Source organism: Bos grunniens, chromosome 6 (genome assembly GCF_055505025.1).
Source record: "Bos grunniens cultivar Pamir isolate PY7600 chromosome 6, Bosgru_T2T1.0, whole genome shotgun sequence".
Classification (NCBI taxonomy): Eukaryota; Metazoa; Chordata; class Mammalia; order Artiodactyla; family Bovidae; genus Bos; species Bos grunniens.
In genome coordinates this window covers 20,214,037-20,230,868 of record NC_141170.1, presented here as the reverse complement: position 1 = coordinate 20,230,868, position 16,832 = coordinate 20,214,037, and the positions used below count along the sequence as shown (strand labels likewise).

General features: G+C 43.9%; 1 protein-coding gene across 2 annotated transcripts in view; it reads right to left on the bottom strand.

Annotated features, from left to right (window-relative positions):
• Nucleotides 1–578: 578 nt before the first annotated feature.
• Nucleotides 579–16,832, bottom strand: part of SCD5 (stearoyl-CoA desaturase 5) — a 175,896-nt gene continuing 159,642 nt past the window's right edge. For both annotated transcript variants that reach the window (XM_086405120.1, XM_086405121.1), the window contains exons 4-5: nt 6,751–6,983; nt 579–2,079 (exon numbers count right to left, since the gene is read on the bottom strand). In XM_086405120.1, the coding sequence (XP_086261246.1) occupies nt 1,889–2,079; nt 6,751–6,983 (424 nt within the window). In that variant the 3' untranslated portion in view covers nt 579–1,888. The remainder of the gene's footprint in view (nt 2,080–6,750; nt 6,984–16,832) is intronic.

Sequence of the window (16,832 nt, the reverse complement as noted above, 5' to 3'; positions counted from 1 at the left end):
GCATGGGGCAGAGCTGAGAGGCAGGGCTGGAGTGAGAGTTGAGTCCATCTGCCCGCCTCGGCAGGGCTGTGGGGAGGAAGGGATGCTTCATGATGTTTTGATGACATGTAGGAGTTGGGTTCCCACGTGTCAGCTCGAAGCAGTACAAGCAGAGGTGTTGGTGACTGTGAAGTGACACCACTGGGGCAGCAGGGGTCCCCAAACTCTGGGATCTAATGCCTGATGACCTGAGGTAGAGCTGATGCAATAAAGTGCACAATAATTGTAATGCATTTGAATCATTCCGAAACCACCCCCCCAAAAACACACACCACCCCCCAAGTCTGTGAAAAAACCGTCTTTCACAAAACCAGTCCCCGGTGCCAAAGGTTGGGGACTGCTGCTCTACAGTCCAAATAAAACCTGCTGATTTTCCCTCTGGTTATGCGTAAGACTGATGGGATAGGAGAGGTCCCGTCTTAGGGGCTGTTGTTAGCCCAGAGCCCAAATCAAATGTGCATTATGTGGTCGTCACAAAGCATAAGGCACCCTTGAGGGACATTCAAACTGGGTTTAAGTATCAGGTCAGGAACACCAACGAATTCATAATCATTTATTGTGAATCACTTATAGTTTACACATTATTAATGGCAAAAATAACACCGTTAAACACCTGCTGGATGAAGAACTTTATTATGACAATTCCTTACCGGCGTCACTTCTTTTCAAAAATGTAAATTTAAATCCTACATCTTCCCTATCTTTGCAGCACTATCTTCGAAGTGCTCTGATGCCAAACTATAAGGCTCTCTTTTGCTCTAACATCTAACACAAAGGGCACGCTGTCCCATTAATTCGACATGCTCTTTACAAGGCAACTTAACACACAGATTTTTTTAAAATCCAGAGGCTACATAATGATCACTTTATGTCTTGCTGCAAAATCAATGAAGGCCGCATGCAGGTGAAACATTTGTAGACACTGAGTTCTAGATAACTGTTGGTTATTCAGATCTGATGACCTGGTGTGGAAAATTAATATGCTTATTTAGCAGGAGTAGGTAAAGTACATGCACCAGTGGCTAGGATCAATTAGAATATAAATTAGGTGTCTAAACATTTAAATGAGAGCTTCCTTTGAGCTTCACTTGATGTCTGGCACTTCTGAGTTCTACACCTTAAACCGACAATAGCAAAGAGAACAAAATCAAACACTTAAAACAGGCACTGATTATAGGGTCAGCTGGACGGACAGCTCAGGACACAAAACTAGCTGAGCAGTGAACAGACCCCTTGAAGCAAAGAAAGCGGAACATTAACAAGCTGGAAACAGGGCAAAAAAATAAGAGAGCCATTTCCTGTATTCTCATTTTTTAACATTTTCAATTTTCTTACTTTAAAACAACAACACACACACACAATAATTACAAAGCAGAAACATTCTTTCCTTACTACTTAGACTCTCTCTCTTGTCTTCCACCCTGCCTCTCTGCTCCTTCAGATAGTCTGTTTAAAAATAAGGTTGGGTTTAAAACAGAAAACAAAGGCTCTCCTGAATCACACTGAAAGAATATGAAATTCCTTCATCCTGTCAGGGTTAACATCACGTACAAGTACCAGCACATGACGATGTATGTTTGAATGACATGTTGTAGCTACAGCGATTAAATCACATGTCCGCGTTCTAGTGTTAAAGCATAGTTACACTGACTTTTAAAAAATTCTTTTCATTGATAGTTTGTATCTTGACATTATTTTGAGACCAACGAAAAAAACCCCCAAACTGCGTGGATTCTGTTCTCTCCCCAGCTTGCGCCCCCTCCCACGATCCAATGAACAAGATAAGTGTAGTAACAAAGGCCATGAACGGAGGCGTCGTTGACAGCGGGCGAAGATGGAGGATCCAGAGTCAGGCGCTCCCGTCTCCAGTCCGGGCTTTCCGGGCTTCGATCATCTGCTTGGTTGCCCGTTTGCGGTCAGTGGCTAGCCCCAGCCAACACATGAAGTCAATGAACCAGGTGGTTGGGTTGAAATTTAAGCCAAATTCACTCGCAGAGTAGTCAAAGGGAAAGGTGTGATGGTAGTTATGGAAACCTTCACCTGGAAGACAAAGAAGGCTTGAAATAACACTATCGGCACCTCTCTGCAGAGCTTTGAAATGCCACGAGATTGCAAGACCCTGTGTTAGGCTCCATGGGGTACAAAAAACTTACGGAAGGTCCCCTATGTACAAACCTGCAAAGACGTGTTGTATGCCATCTGTTGTACTGTGCATGCATTTCAAGGTACTGGACTGTAAGATTAGAGATGCTTTATTTTTTGTTTGCTTTTTATGTATGTATTATCTATGTGAAAAGTATTAGAGACCTATTACAGTTCAGTATTATATAGCCAATTGTGTTAGATGGCTACCTAGGCTAACTTTGTTGGATTTCTGAACAAACCGGACTTCCGAACTTGGTCTCAGAATCGAACGTGTTCGTATGTAGGGGACTTACTGTACTTGCCGTCTGCCCTTAGGCAGCATTCACTGAATTGGCTAGACAAATGATAGGAACAGAAAAATAACAATAAAGTTATCAGCATAAAGTCTCAAGATGAATTTTCCCATGAACTGGTGACATGCTCCCATGACTTTAGAGCTGTACTTCGGAAGCTAAATGCCGAATAGCTGATAACAGATCATCATTTTGATGTATGTTCATGAAAGAAAAATAGCCTCTGTCGACTGAAGGGATTAAAGGAAGACTTCTTGGGAAAGCTCGGAAGAGATAAATGATAATCGTTCCCGTAAGTAAGTGAATTAAGGAGTTGGATCTTTAAATATCCAAAATCTGCCTATATATTACTCTTCCCTTCGCAGTGAGTAACTTTTCCTCCCTTACTGCCCCTCCCCCGGGGTGTTTTCAGGAGGAGTCTCACATCTTTTTTCATTTTTCTCAAACAGCTTTATTGAGATGTAATTCACCACACAATTCACCCATTTAAAGTATCCAAGTTAATGGCTCTCAGTATATTTGCAGAGTTGTGCAGGCATCCCCACAACGATCTTTACATCTTTACAACGTTTTCACTACCTAAAAAGAAACCCCACTCCCCAAGGATGGATGGATGTTGAGCCCCATCCATCCCCCCATCCTTCCAGTCCTACTTTCTTCCTCTGTGATGGTTAATTTTGCATGTTAACCTGACTGGCCAAGGAGTGCGCAGATTAACCCTTATTTCTGGGTGTCTGTGAAGGTGTTTCTGGATGAGATTAGCATTTGAAGCAATGGAGTCAGTAAAGTAGATGGTCCTCCTCCATGTGAGTTGGCATCAGCCAGTCCCTTAAGAAGGAAATGGCAATCCACTCCAGTATTATTGCCTGGAAAATCCCACGGCAGAGGAGCTTGGTAGGCTACAGTCCATGGGGTCGAAAAAAGTCGGACATGACTGAGCGAATTCACTTTCTTTCAGTCCCTTAAAGGCTTGGAGGAGGAATTGCCCCCTATTTTCCAGACACACTGATTGAATGTCTATTTCATCTTCTCCTACCCTCAGACTGGGATCTGCATCATCAGCTCCCCTAGTTCTCAGGCCTTTGTACTCAGATTTAATTATACCACTGGCTTTCCAGGGTCTCCCGCTTTCGGATGGCAGACAGTGGGACTCAGCCTCTGTAATCTCACCAGCCAGTTCCTCATCCTAAATCTCTCCTCCTTTCCCTGCCCTGTTCCCGTAAATACACACAGAAACAGAATATATCTACCTTTATATAGATTTAGAAATCCTACTGTTTCTATATGGATATATATTGGGTTGGCCAAAAAGTTCAGTCAGGTTTCCATATGATCTTACAGAATATACCCAATATATAGGTAGAGAGAGACTTATTATAAGCAATATTATATATATATATATGTGTGTATATACATATATATATAATTGCATATATATATTCCAGTATCCTTGCCTGGGAAATTCCACAGACAGAGGAGCTAAGAGTTGGAGACAACTTAGCAACTAAACTACCATGTGTGTATATATATATATATATAATCTCTGACTCTTTGTGACCCCAGGACCATAGCCCGCCAGGCTCCCCTGTCCATGGGATTTCCCAGGCAAGGATACTGGAGTGGGTTGCCATTTTCTTCTTATATATACACACACACATATATACTGTCACAAAGAGTCGGACTTGACTGAGCAAATTTTACGTTCACTTGCCTGGAGAATCTTTACTAATACAGTCTCCATAGATTGGCTTATTCTGAACATTTTATGTAAATGAAATCAAATAATATGCAGTCTTTTGCAACTAGCTTCTTTCACTCAGTATACTGTTTTCAAGGTTGTAGCAGGTATCAGTACTTCATCTGTTTTTATTGCTGAAGAGAATTCTATGGTATGGGATATACATACCACATTGCATTCATCCATTCATCAGGTGAGTGACATCTGGTATATTTCTACTGTATAGCTATCATGAATAATGCTGCTATGAACACTCATATACAAGTTTTTATGTGGACATACACTATCTTTTCTCTAGGGTATAAATTTAGGAGTGGAGTTGCTGTATCCTATAGTAACTATTTTTAACCATTTGAGGAACCACCAGATTCCTCCTTTACTTCTTAAGTGGCTACTGGTCATCATACAGTTCTTCTATTGACCACATTTGGAAGATTCTGCTGTATGATGAGTCCATCAGATGGATCAGTCTGTGGTCTGTGATTTTCTTTTTAATTTAGGTCTTTTCTACCCTGTCCCTCCACGCTCATCATTCTTGGACTAGAGTTGTAGAGTTTCCCCGTATTTTTCAGAAACAGGCACTGTTCAAAGAACTGTGAACATATTCCCCGGTCTCCCATATGGCTGATGTAATAAGAGTCTTCTAATGACCTTTATCAGGAAAGCTGACTGAGAGTTCAGTGTAGACCTTGAGAGCCTTCAAGCCAACACCCAGTTTTTCAGGACCTGTGTCATAGCCACATTCCTTGGTTTCCTGGCCCACCATCCCCTATGTAAGGTGGTAACAGATGCATGGTGCCCACTCTCGTCCACTGTCAGAGTCACCACTGGATGTGGCTTCCCTCACCACAATTCTTACTGAAGACAAAGAGTGAGATGAAGAGAAAACAATAGGAGGGATCAGGAAGCTCACACTTTTCTCTCTGCTTATCAAGTTATTCCCAAAGCTAAATCTGGTGTTTATTCAACTTACATTGCTCTTGTCAACACAAGATCCCTAGGGTCTTAATGAATGGGTGACCCTTACACCATGATGGCAGAAATTCATTGCAGAATGATGCAGAGACTGTTTATACTTAACAGCAGGAAACTTCCTTCCTGGGTTTGGTCTTGAGCTCAAGCTCAGCTTATACAGAAGCCCGAAATGCTTCTATCAAGACACAGCTGTGCTTAGTCGCTCAGTCATGTCCAACTCTTTGCAACGCCAAGGACTGCAGCCCGCCAGGCTCCTCTGTCCATGGGGATTCTCCAGGCAAGAATACTGGAGTGGTTTGCCATGCCCTCTTCCAGAGGATCTTCCCAACCCAGGGACCGAACCCAGGTCTCCCGCATTGCAGGCAGATTCTTTACAAACTGAGCCACCAGGGAAGCCCAAGAATACTCGAGTGGGTAGCCTACCCCTTCTCCAGGGGATCTTCCCAATCCAGGAATTGAACCCGGGTCTCCTGCATTGCAGGAGGATTCTTTACCAGCTAAGCTACCAGGGAAGTCCTGGTAACATTTATTAATCACTTATTGTGTGCCAATCACAGGGCTGCATTCTTCAAAGGGTTTTAATGCTTATAATCCTCACATCACTCAGCTAGCTGCTGTGATTAACCCTACTTTAAAATGAGGATGGAAGTGCACAGAAGGGACAAGTTACTTGCCTAAGACCATTAGGCTAGTAAGGAAAACAACATCCCTGAAGGTTTGTTTCCTGCTAAGCCCTGCTGCAAACACTAGGTAACCTAACCCTGTGGTGACCCCGGGTGAAGGTCAACGCTACTCTTATCTCCACTTTACAGATGAGAACACAAGGTGGGGAGGAGCCAGATAACTTGCCCAGAGATTGAGCAGAGGAACCAAGCCTCAACTAAGCCTGTCAGACTGACTCTTAACCATTTTGCGGACCCATGAGATTGTCAAGGTCCCGTTTCTCTCCATCCCTCTGTTTGAGGGCCTTTTTAAATGGTCAGCCAAATGCTGGACAGCTGAGGCTAAGAGTGGTCAGGCAGTTTGAGAGCGACATCAACTGCGACTCCTCCTTTAGTAGGGAAATGGCTAGCGTAAAAATAAATAGCTGCTAATTACTGATTACCTACTATGTGCCAGGTACCATACTAAGCAGATGACATACAGTATCTTATTTAATTCTCGTAACACCCTTGAAAGTGTGAGTCCCTCAGTCGGATCTGACTCTTTGCGACCCCATGGACTGTAGCCCCCCAAGCTCCTCTGTCTATGGGGATTCTCTAGGCAAGAACACTGGAGTGGGTTGCTATTTCCTTCCTTCTCCAGGACATCTTCCCAACCCAGGGATCAAACCCGTAACACCCTTATGAAGCAGGTATTCCTGTTTCCATTTCACAAATAATAAAGCTGTAAACCAGAGAGTAAGAGGCTTGTCCACGAGCCAGGATTCTAACGCCAAAGCCCAAGTTCATTCCAGTCCTCTCCACTCCCTTGCCTCTCCTGACACGTCCCACAAAACCCCCGAGAAGCCAAGAAGGTCTGAACACCCACTGTCCCCAGGGGTTCCCACCCGACACTCACCAATGGCACCCAGGGTGACGAGCGGGTTCTGCCGAGGGCTGATGTGCTTGTCATAGGGCCGGTTTCCGTACATGTGGGCAACACTGTTCACCAGCCAGGTGACGTTGAGTGAGATGGTGTAGCGGAGGATGGAGGCCAGGAAGTAGGAGTTCCACAGGCTTTCTCCCCAGATGTACCAGGGCACCAGCGTGGGGACTACGAAGCACATGAGCACCACGGTGATCTTGTAATACCTGGAAAGAGGAGGGGGTCACGCTGCCACGGGGCACCTGTTGACGGTGGTGGGGGGGAGTGAGCAAGCTGCAGGGGGAGTCAGGAATGATGCCAGGCTCTTGGAGCCTGATGTGTGTCTCTGTGTGGGGGTCACAAACCCATCCACCTACCAGGGCTAGGCAGGTAATACCAACTTGAGAATTAGGGAAGGCAGAAGTTATAGGAAGTGGTAGGACCTGCTGCAAACTTCAGAATTTCAAGTATTAAACAATTGGTACAGGTGAAACCCACGCATCTCAGAGCGTGTGTCCTACAAGCCACAGTTTGATGGCTTCTATTTCTTTCACCAGTCAGTCAACCCGACAAACAGTTGTGTTTTTTTCAACCATAATTTCAAGAAATATCTAATATTCTTTGAATACTTTGCAGGCATGTGAATCTGTTTTAATGTAGCTTGGGAAAAAGGTAAACAACCCTTCCTTAAATGTTCTTGAAAGGTCGTTGAATGAAAAAAGACGCCGGAATTCTTGGCCCCCAGAGGAGAATTCAATCTGGGGCCAGAGACGAGGCTTGATCGCTCAGAGCTTTTGAGTAATAAGGTTTTATTAAAGTATAAAGGAGGTAGAGAAAGCTTCTGACATAGGCATCAGAAGCGGGCAGAAAGAGTACCCCCCTGCTAGTCTTCAGCTGGATGTTATATAGTGACTAGCCGTCTGTTAATGTAAGAAAGGAATGCCTTAGAACTCAGAATGGCACCAGGCCCCTCAGCCATAAGATGCATTTTGGGATAATCTTGGCACCAAATGGTTCATCCTGGGCCATAAAATGATGAACTTGAATCTTGAAGAAGGGCAGATCACCATACAAATAGTTTCGTTTACATAGATTAGGGGAACACTATCTGAATATAACATACCGGTTTGTCAAGTAGGTTCTGAGCCAAGAGGCTGAACCGACTTGAAGACAGAGTCTGGGGTAAATGCATAGCACGTTAGCATAGCTTAAGACAAACATTTCCATAAGAGAAATGCATTGGTCATCTCTAGGTTTGAGAATAGTTAACTTCAGGTGAAACCAGGTGTCATTATGGCAACACAGTATTTTAAGAGAAACCTCCTTTTAAATTTGTATAGAGAAGGAAAAAATATCGCTAGTTTGTTTCCTCCTGCCGCTTAAGAGAGAGAAAAATGTCTGACACTTGCAGGCTATTTCCTCCTTTAGGAGACCCCTGGCCTTCCTGCCTGTTACCCTCTCACTCTCTGTCCATCCGCAATTACGTTCCAAACCAGCATAAAAATAAACAAATATATGAACAAACATGGCCACGTATAAAGCAAAGATTAAAAATAAACCATCAATAGTTTGCTTGCTGGACTTGAGTACCCAGCAAGTGTTTCCTGAGCACCTCCTGTATACCAGGCCCCAAGGGCTAGTGGTACCAAGACAAATTTGACAAGGGTCCCTGCTCCGGTCGTGTGAAACCTTTGGCTGTGTGGCACAGGCTCTTAGCAGGGGCATGAAGGGGCTGTGAAATGAAAATGTTCAAAGCTGCCTGTTTCAGAACTTCCCTGGATGTCCAGTGGTTAAGACTCCACGCTTCCACTGCAGGGGCCACAGGTTCGATCCTTGGTCAAGGAACTAAGATCCCACAGGCTGTGCAGTTTGGCTAAAAAATAAACCAACCCCTGCCCCACTCCAAAACAACAAAACAAAACAAAGCTGCCTGGTCACAGCCGTTTTCTCCTCGGTTTTCCTTCGGCTGACCCAGCTCGTGGGAGGCCTCTGTTAAAAGGCGCATGTATGAACCTGGATGGGGCGCAGCTTGAGGAAATGAGATGTGGGAGGTGAAGAAATCTGACGTGAGTCCAGGTCTGACTTCACGGAAAACAAGCCTCTCTTTGTTCTTCCAGTCTCTGTGTACACAGTGAGATGGTTCCCCAAACAGAGCATGAGGCAAGGGCTTATATGCGGGTAGTTCATTTGGGGAAGTGACCTCGAGTAACAGGAGTGGGCAGCTGGGAAGAGGGAAATGAAAGGAGGGGAGAGTCAAGCTGTGGGTGCCCACTGCTGCGGGACCTCCATGGGACACATGATAGCTCAGAATTCTCTCTAGGAATGAAAAGGGGACTATTTTCCCGTTGGCTCCAGTTCCTCTTTGGTCAAGGGGTCTACGTGGGATGTCAGCTCTCTCACACTTCCAGGTTTGCTTGGGTCTGAATGGCTGAGTGTAGTCACGGGCATCTCAGGTGGGGGCGGCAGAGAAGCCAGGGCAGGAAGTAGGCAGTATGGCTGGGCACGTTGCCGGTGAGTTACACTTGTGCCACAGGTAGCTACAGGAGTGAAAAGGTGGGCTGGGAGTGTGAGGTGGGCACAAGAGGTGTCCAACACAAGCAGGAATTACAATACCACATGCGGTTCTTGTGAGGAGCAAATACTAATGCCAGCATGGGGAGCTCAGCTCGGGGCTCTGTGATGACCTAGAGGGGTGGGATGGGAGTGAGATGGGAGGGAGGTTCAAGAGGGAGGGGATATATGTGTACACATAGCTGGTTCACTTTGCTGTATAGCAGAAACCAGTGTGAACACTCAGATGGGAGTTATCTGATAGGAAAAGAAAGGAGATAGGAGAAGCCTTCTAAAATCATCAAGGGAGAAAGAAAAAGAAAGGGGTGAAGAAAGAGAGAAGGGGCGGTATGAATCTGAGAATGACCCACAGAAGAGTAGCTCTCCTTTATAGATCCGAAACCAGAGACTCACACGTTTAAGCCAAAATCACAAAAGTCAAAGCACTCAGCTCACCTTACAGTAACTCGGGAGGCGTGTCCTGGAGCTTTAAGATGACAGCTTGTAAGTGTTCACAGAGAGACAGGGAGGAAGTCACTCACATTTCCAAGAAAAGACCAAACCTGTTAGACTGGCTGTTAATCTTAAATGTTGCCAAAAATGTAGCATATTTGGCAGCTCAGAGAATGACCTAGAAGCTTATGCTCAGATATCACTCATTAAACTGGAGGTAGGATGTAAGATATAGTTCGGGCCAAGGCAGAAAAGGAGAGACGACCTCAATGGAGGTAGGTTACCTGTATTCAGGCAAGGAGGGGCAACAGTCGACCTACCAACCAGGCTGAGCGTGCGAGGGATCAGGGAGGCTTCATATTTAAAGGGAGGTTTGTGGAAGCGATAAGGGAAGCGTTAGTCAGGCGGGGCATTTTGGGTAATCTTTAGTTGAGATGGCATTTGTAGTTGAACAGGGGGTGGGAGATTTTGGGCAGGGGGTGATAAGTCCCCTGGGCAGGGGGCAGTAATTCCCGGGCAGATGTAGGCGGTGGGAGGTTTCTGGGCAGGGGGTGATAAGTCCCAGGTAGATGCAACCGGCCCGGAGCATCAGGACAGGACTTAAAGTTCAGTTTTGTTTTCCCCAAAGTTAGATGATTCAGCAAGAGCCTTTGAGACCGTTGTTTTCTTTTCCAGGCCCACAATAGATGTTGGAAACCTTTCAGTTCCCATCTCACAGTTGCTCATGACACCACTATCAAAGTGGGGAGATGGTTTTCAGCATTTAGCCCAAGATATGCAGTCCACTGGGCTTTCCAGGTAGCGTTAGTGGTAAAAACAGCAACAACAAAAAACTCACCTGCCAATGCAGGAGGCTTTAAGAGGTGCAGTTTCGATCCCTGGGTGGGGCAGAACCCCTAGTGGAGGGCATGGCAACCCACTCCAGTATTCTTGCTTGGAGAATCCCACGGACAGAGGAGCCTGGTGGGCTACAGTCCATGGAGTTGCAGAGTCAGACACAACTGAAGTGACCAAGTACGCACGTGCAGTCCATTTTCACACATCAAATGCCATCACGCCACAACACTACCATCCAAGGAGGCTTTGATTACAGGACACAGATATTGACACAGGCCCTAACCTTTCAATGCTTTGAAGAATATCCTTATTCCAATAAACTGGATCACAATAAGAATTGAAACATTAAAGGCCTTGAGACCAAAAGTTTTTTCTATGGAGAAGAATCAGGGATTCTCATATATATATATATATCATATATATATATATATATATCATATATATATATATATATATATATGGGTGTGATAAACATCTTAAAACTCTCATTTTTCTTCAGATGAAAATGAAATTGCTGTTCTCTGCAAGCATTTCTTGTTCCTTGAGTAACTCTTGCACAGCAGTCCGGTGCTGCTGGGGTGTGAGATCTTGAGAGTGAAATCTATTAGAGCATGAAAGAAGGGGAAATGACCTGCTGACTTCCAAACAGAGTCAGCTCAGGAAATGTGAAAAGAAGCAAATATAATGGATGAGAGAGAAATTACAGTTCTCAAATATATCGTAATGATGAGGGATGAGCCGTCACTGGCATCTTGATTAAACATGTTTGCTTCTGTGATTCCACTTACGGCCAAGTCAGAAATTCATCTTCCCTGCAATTTTCACATCTTGTAGGGGACCAGGCAAAATCATCTGGGTGCTTACAACAAACATTTATTCTGAGGACAGATGTTCTGCCCTGGCAGCTGGTTAAATGAACGGACCATTCCCTCCTTCATCTCCTCTGTTATCGACCACCAGGAGGTGGAATATGTGATTGTTTGGAGGCAGATCTGAAGACAGAAGCCCATTGATGGGTTTCAGAAAATCTTCCAGACTCTCTGAATTAAGTTGAAAAGAGGCTTCACCGCTGTACCCTGGAGCCTGCTTCTCAGATGCTTCAGTGTCTTTAAATGAGAGTGTTTCATGATGGCTGCATTTGAAGTATTTTCAGAAAGTTTTAATCACTCCAGATTTGTTTTGACCCTCAGTTAGTCTTGACATCACTTTCTCTGTGCTACTTCACAATAAGCATTCCCTTAGAAGAAAACCTTTAACTAGACTCTTTCACTTTAGAAGAAAACCTTTAACTAGACTACCTAGATGCATAATTCCCATATTCTGGATAATTCCTCCCATGGAGGAACCAAAGACAGCAACCAGCCTCTCCACGAAAGCATCTCTGTTGGAAACTTGCAGCGTGTGGGAAAAAAGACATATTTTTATTTTCTCTCCGACTACAGCTTTATTTGCTTTTGAGGTCTGAATGTGGAGGCTAGTTGCATCCATCTACTTGATTTTAATTTGTCTTTGTACAAACAGCTTGCATGAGCTCACTAAGCAGCGTTTCAAAAGATAAACACCATCACTGCAGAATTTTAACACAAAAGAGCATTAACCCTACCTCATTAACAATGAAGGACTTGAAGAAAAATGCCCAGACATATTGATTGCTAAGACCATGGAAGGAAGGTTAAAAGGACTTTTCCCTTTTCAAAGCTTTGATTCCATCATAATGAGCGCAGGATGAATTCTTTGAGGTTAGGCTTTGTCTTGATCTAATTCACATCATTTGTAGTTCCTTGAACACAAAATGCTGGTTAACACAGCAGGTGCCCAATAAGTAGCTGAATTGTTGACTTGCATGACAGGAATCCACCTCTTTGGCCAAAAAAAATTAAGTCAGTTCACCCTCAGTTGTTTGATATTTAGGGTTTCTCCAGTCTCCTTTAGAAATTTAAGTTGATTAGACACTATGTCAATCTGTGTCTCTCTTGAGGATTTTTCGTCTCTGTCCTTCCTTCCCCCAACTCTACTCCCTCCCTTCCTAATTAGTTACCAATCATTCTCAATAAATTATAAGAATAACAGATTAACTCCTGATGGTAACAGAATACGATGACTAAGATGAACAATTACAATTATTTACAAAATAACTTTAAAACAAAGTCACTGCACATCTACTTTCTCTCTTAAGACTGCACCCTTAAAACTGCATTCCACCTCGACTCTTGCTATCTGAGATAAACTGAACATCACAGGGGAAGACATAACCATTTTCTTTAATCTGGGACCCATGAAATTATATGCAAACTTTTTTTTTGTATTCCCATGTTTCTGGGGTTCAAGGTCCACAGCTTTCATCAAATTCTCAAAGAGATATTCAATTCCCAAAAGAATGAAAGCCCAATATGTTAGGTTACTACTTTTTGCTTTGATCATGCTGTTGTTATTTAAGTCTTATTTTCTCTGTTTCCTTTAGGATCTGGCCTAAGATTTAAGTAAGAAAAATTTAATTCATTTTAAAGAGTGGTCCTTTGATGTATTAAAAAAATGTTTTTAAGAGTGGTCCTTTAAAATACGAGATTGTCCTCCCTTCTCTATTTAACAGTAAAATTTTTTATAGAATTGGTGACAGTAGATAGCACTCTGTGTGTGTGTGTGTGCTCACACGTGGATCTTGTGCTGAAAGGACAATAGCCAAGTTACAAGACTACAATCCTCTTGCCCCACCCAAGGGAGCAAGGTTGATTCCCAAACTCTATCAATGATAAGTTACTCACCAGTAGCTGGTTTCTGCACAAGAAAGAAGCCACTGGAGTAATTTTGGCTATTTGCATGATCAATATCAACTGCTACAGACGAACTGATTTAGGTGGGCTGACTAAGTTCCTTGTTGCGTGCAAAAAAGAACAGGCTGACAAAACACGGTTTTTTCCATTCCACATGGAAGAAGTATCACCCTTGCGCACAATGCATGCTTTCTAGCCCGCGGTTTCCATTCCTAAACTCAAGCTGAACCATCCTTCCAAAGGTCTCCGGGCCTTCAGAACTCAGCTGAAGTCTGATTTGCTGCAGAAAGCCTATCCTGGGACTTCCCTGGCGGTCCAGGGGTTAAGAGACCACCTTCCAGTGCAGGGAATGTCGGTTTGATCCCTGTTTGAGGAACTAAGATCCCACAAGCGGTGGGGTAACCAAGCCCGCTAGCCACAACTAAGACCCAATGCAGCCAAAAGTAAATAAATACAAAAAAGAAAGAAAGCCTATTCTGGTAAATCTCCTCCCAACTCTGCTGATTGCATTTTCCAATACCCCTCAGTACAATTGTGCTGTCAAGACTCAAGAAGACAACTACTTTAGACAGCTGAGTTTTCTTGCTAGCTGAAGGTATAAATGTTTAATTACCCCTACTTTCTTTTAAATTGTTTGTGGCAAAGGATAAGATGGAGTTCCATCAGATGGAATCTGAATCAAAATGGAAATTTCTACATGAAAGGGGCCAAAAGACACACATTTCCAGTTATAATTATTAAGTCCTGGGTCTATAATGTGCATGGTGACTATAGTTAATAAAACTGTGTTACATACCTGTGTTGTATGCTCGAAAGTACCTAGGGGAATGGATCTTAGAATTTCTCATCATGAGACAAAGATTTGTAACTATGTATGGTGAGGCATGTTAACTGGACTTACTGTGGTGATCATTCTGTAGTATCTACAAATACTGAAGCATGTTGTTGTTCACCTGAAACTAATATAATGTTATGTCAATTATACCTCATTAAAGATGGGTATTTCTGGACTTCCCTGGTGGCAGAGTGGATTAAAAATCCACCTGCCAATGCAGGGGACATGGGTTCGATCCCTGGTCCAGGAAGATTCCACATGCTGTGTTGTGGACAAACCCGTGGAGCACCTAAGCTCATGGAGAACCTGAGCCTGTGCACCATGACTGCTGAGCCTGAGCCCTAGAGCCCGTGCTCCAAAATGAGAGAAGCCACCTCAATGAGCAGCCAGAATACTGCAATGAAGAGTAACCCCCAGCCAGGACACAGAAGCAACCTAGATGTCCATCAGCAGACAAATGGATAAGAAAGCTGTGGTACATAGACACAATGGAGTATTACTCAGCCATTAAAAAGAATACATTTGAATCAGTTCTAATGAGGTGGATGAAACTGGAGCCTATTGTACAGAGTGAAGTAAGTCAGAAAGAAAAACACCAATACCGTATACTAACGCATATATATGGAATTTAGAAAGATGGTAATGATAACCCTATATGTGAGACAGCAAAAGAGACACAGATGTATAGAACAGTCTTTTGAACTCTGTGGGAGAAGGCGAAGGTGGGATGATCTGAGAGAATAGCACTGAAACATGTATATTATCATGTGTGAAAAAGACCGCCAGTTCAGGTTCGATGCATGAGACCAGGTGCTCAGGGCTGGTGCACTGGGATGACCCAGAGCGATGGGATGGGGACGGAGGCAGGAGGGAGGTTCAGAATGGGGAACACATGCACACCCATGGCTGATTCATGTCAATGTATGGCAAAAACCACTACAATATTGTAAAGTAATTAGCCTCCAATTAAAATAAATAAATTAAAAAAAAAGAGTAATCCCTGTTTGCCACAACTAGAGAAAGCCTGAGCAAAGCCACCAAGACCCAGTGCAACCAAAAATAAATTAAACAATAAAAAATTTTAATGGGAATTTCTATATGCCAAATAAATAGTATGTGGAAATCTGTGCCCATTTTTTGGTCCTTCTTAATCAATGAAAGTTGCTCAGTCATGTCTGACTCTTTGCGACCCCATGGACTGTAGCCCGCTAGGCTCCTCTGTCCATGGGATTCTCCAGGCAAGAATACTGGAGTGGGTAGCTGTTCCCTTCTCCAGGGGATCTTCCCAACCCAGGGATCGAACCTAGGTCTCCCTGAATGCAGGCAGGTTCTTTACCATCAATTTTTTGAAATAACTTGACCTTCTATGATGGTGATGAGTATTTTGGCCTGGGTTTCTCAAAAGGCAAGTCTTAAGCCAAAGCTTCTATGAATTACTCTATATGGAGAGCTCAGTCCCGGGAAGACAGAATGTGGGTGGCAGGGAAGGTCAGGGGGCTGACCTGAGCTGGCCACTGCTTGACCCCTCAACCTGGTGGCTGAGATGGGTGACGAGACTTGGAACAATCCCTCTGGGAGGAAGAGGGGGGAAGAGTGCATCTACCAGCTGCCCTACATTGCCCACATCCCCACTACCACCACACAGAAACTTCTGGATTGTCAACATGGGTGCTGAGAGGTGTCACGGGCTCCAGCACCAAGAGAGACGCCCCAGTGCAGGAGGCTCGGGCATAAGGATAGCGCTGTCAGGATGAACTTGCCGGAAACCAGCTGGAGCGCAGAGAACTGCCGAGAATGAGGGGCCTCAGCCTCAGGAAAGAGGAGGTCCAGACGTCTGTAATGTTGCCAAACAGGTGTCTCATACAATGAGCGTGAGCCTTAGACTCTGTTTTTCCCACAGGGTCTGTTAAGGTATGAAGAGCTCTTGGCCTCAAGTAACTGACTTACTATATGACTCAGTCATTATAAGAACTGAGTTCTTATATTGACTTATTAAATTTTGCTGATTCCACCTTTATTTTCAGGTACACTGAAAAGCTGCCATTTCCGTTTGTCAGTTTTCCTACCTGCAGCAGCTTCCCTGTCTCCTTCTAACTTGCTCCTCTTAATCTGCGAAGGGTCTGAAAACCCTAGAGAGTTGAAGTTGTATTTGCATGCAGATGGAGAACACACAGGCTCTGAGCCAGGGCCAAAGAGGGTAACTGGGGCTGAGACTGAAAATGCAGAATTACTAGGAGTGTGACATTTATTCAAAGATCTCTTTCTATGGGGGCAAAGAGGGGGACATGTATTTTGGAGGTTAGAGGATTCCGTGAAATATGGTGAATTGGTACTGAGCATCTACTGTGATGATTCTATTTATTCACAGGTTCTTGGTTTTATTCCAGTTAAATGAAATGATGGCATAGCTGAATTTCAGATAAATGAGACTCCACCATATTTAGTTTTCACTATATTGTGTGTATTTGAACTTAATGATATTGTTATACTGCCTGTGACTTACTTGAAGATACTTCAACATAAACAGTGTGAGACAGGGGTGTGTGTATGTGTGTGTGTGTGCACACTTTATTCTGCACCCTAGGGGATGTCCATTAACATCTGAAGTACCCTCATCAGGAACCCACACT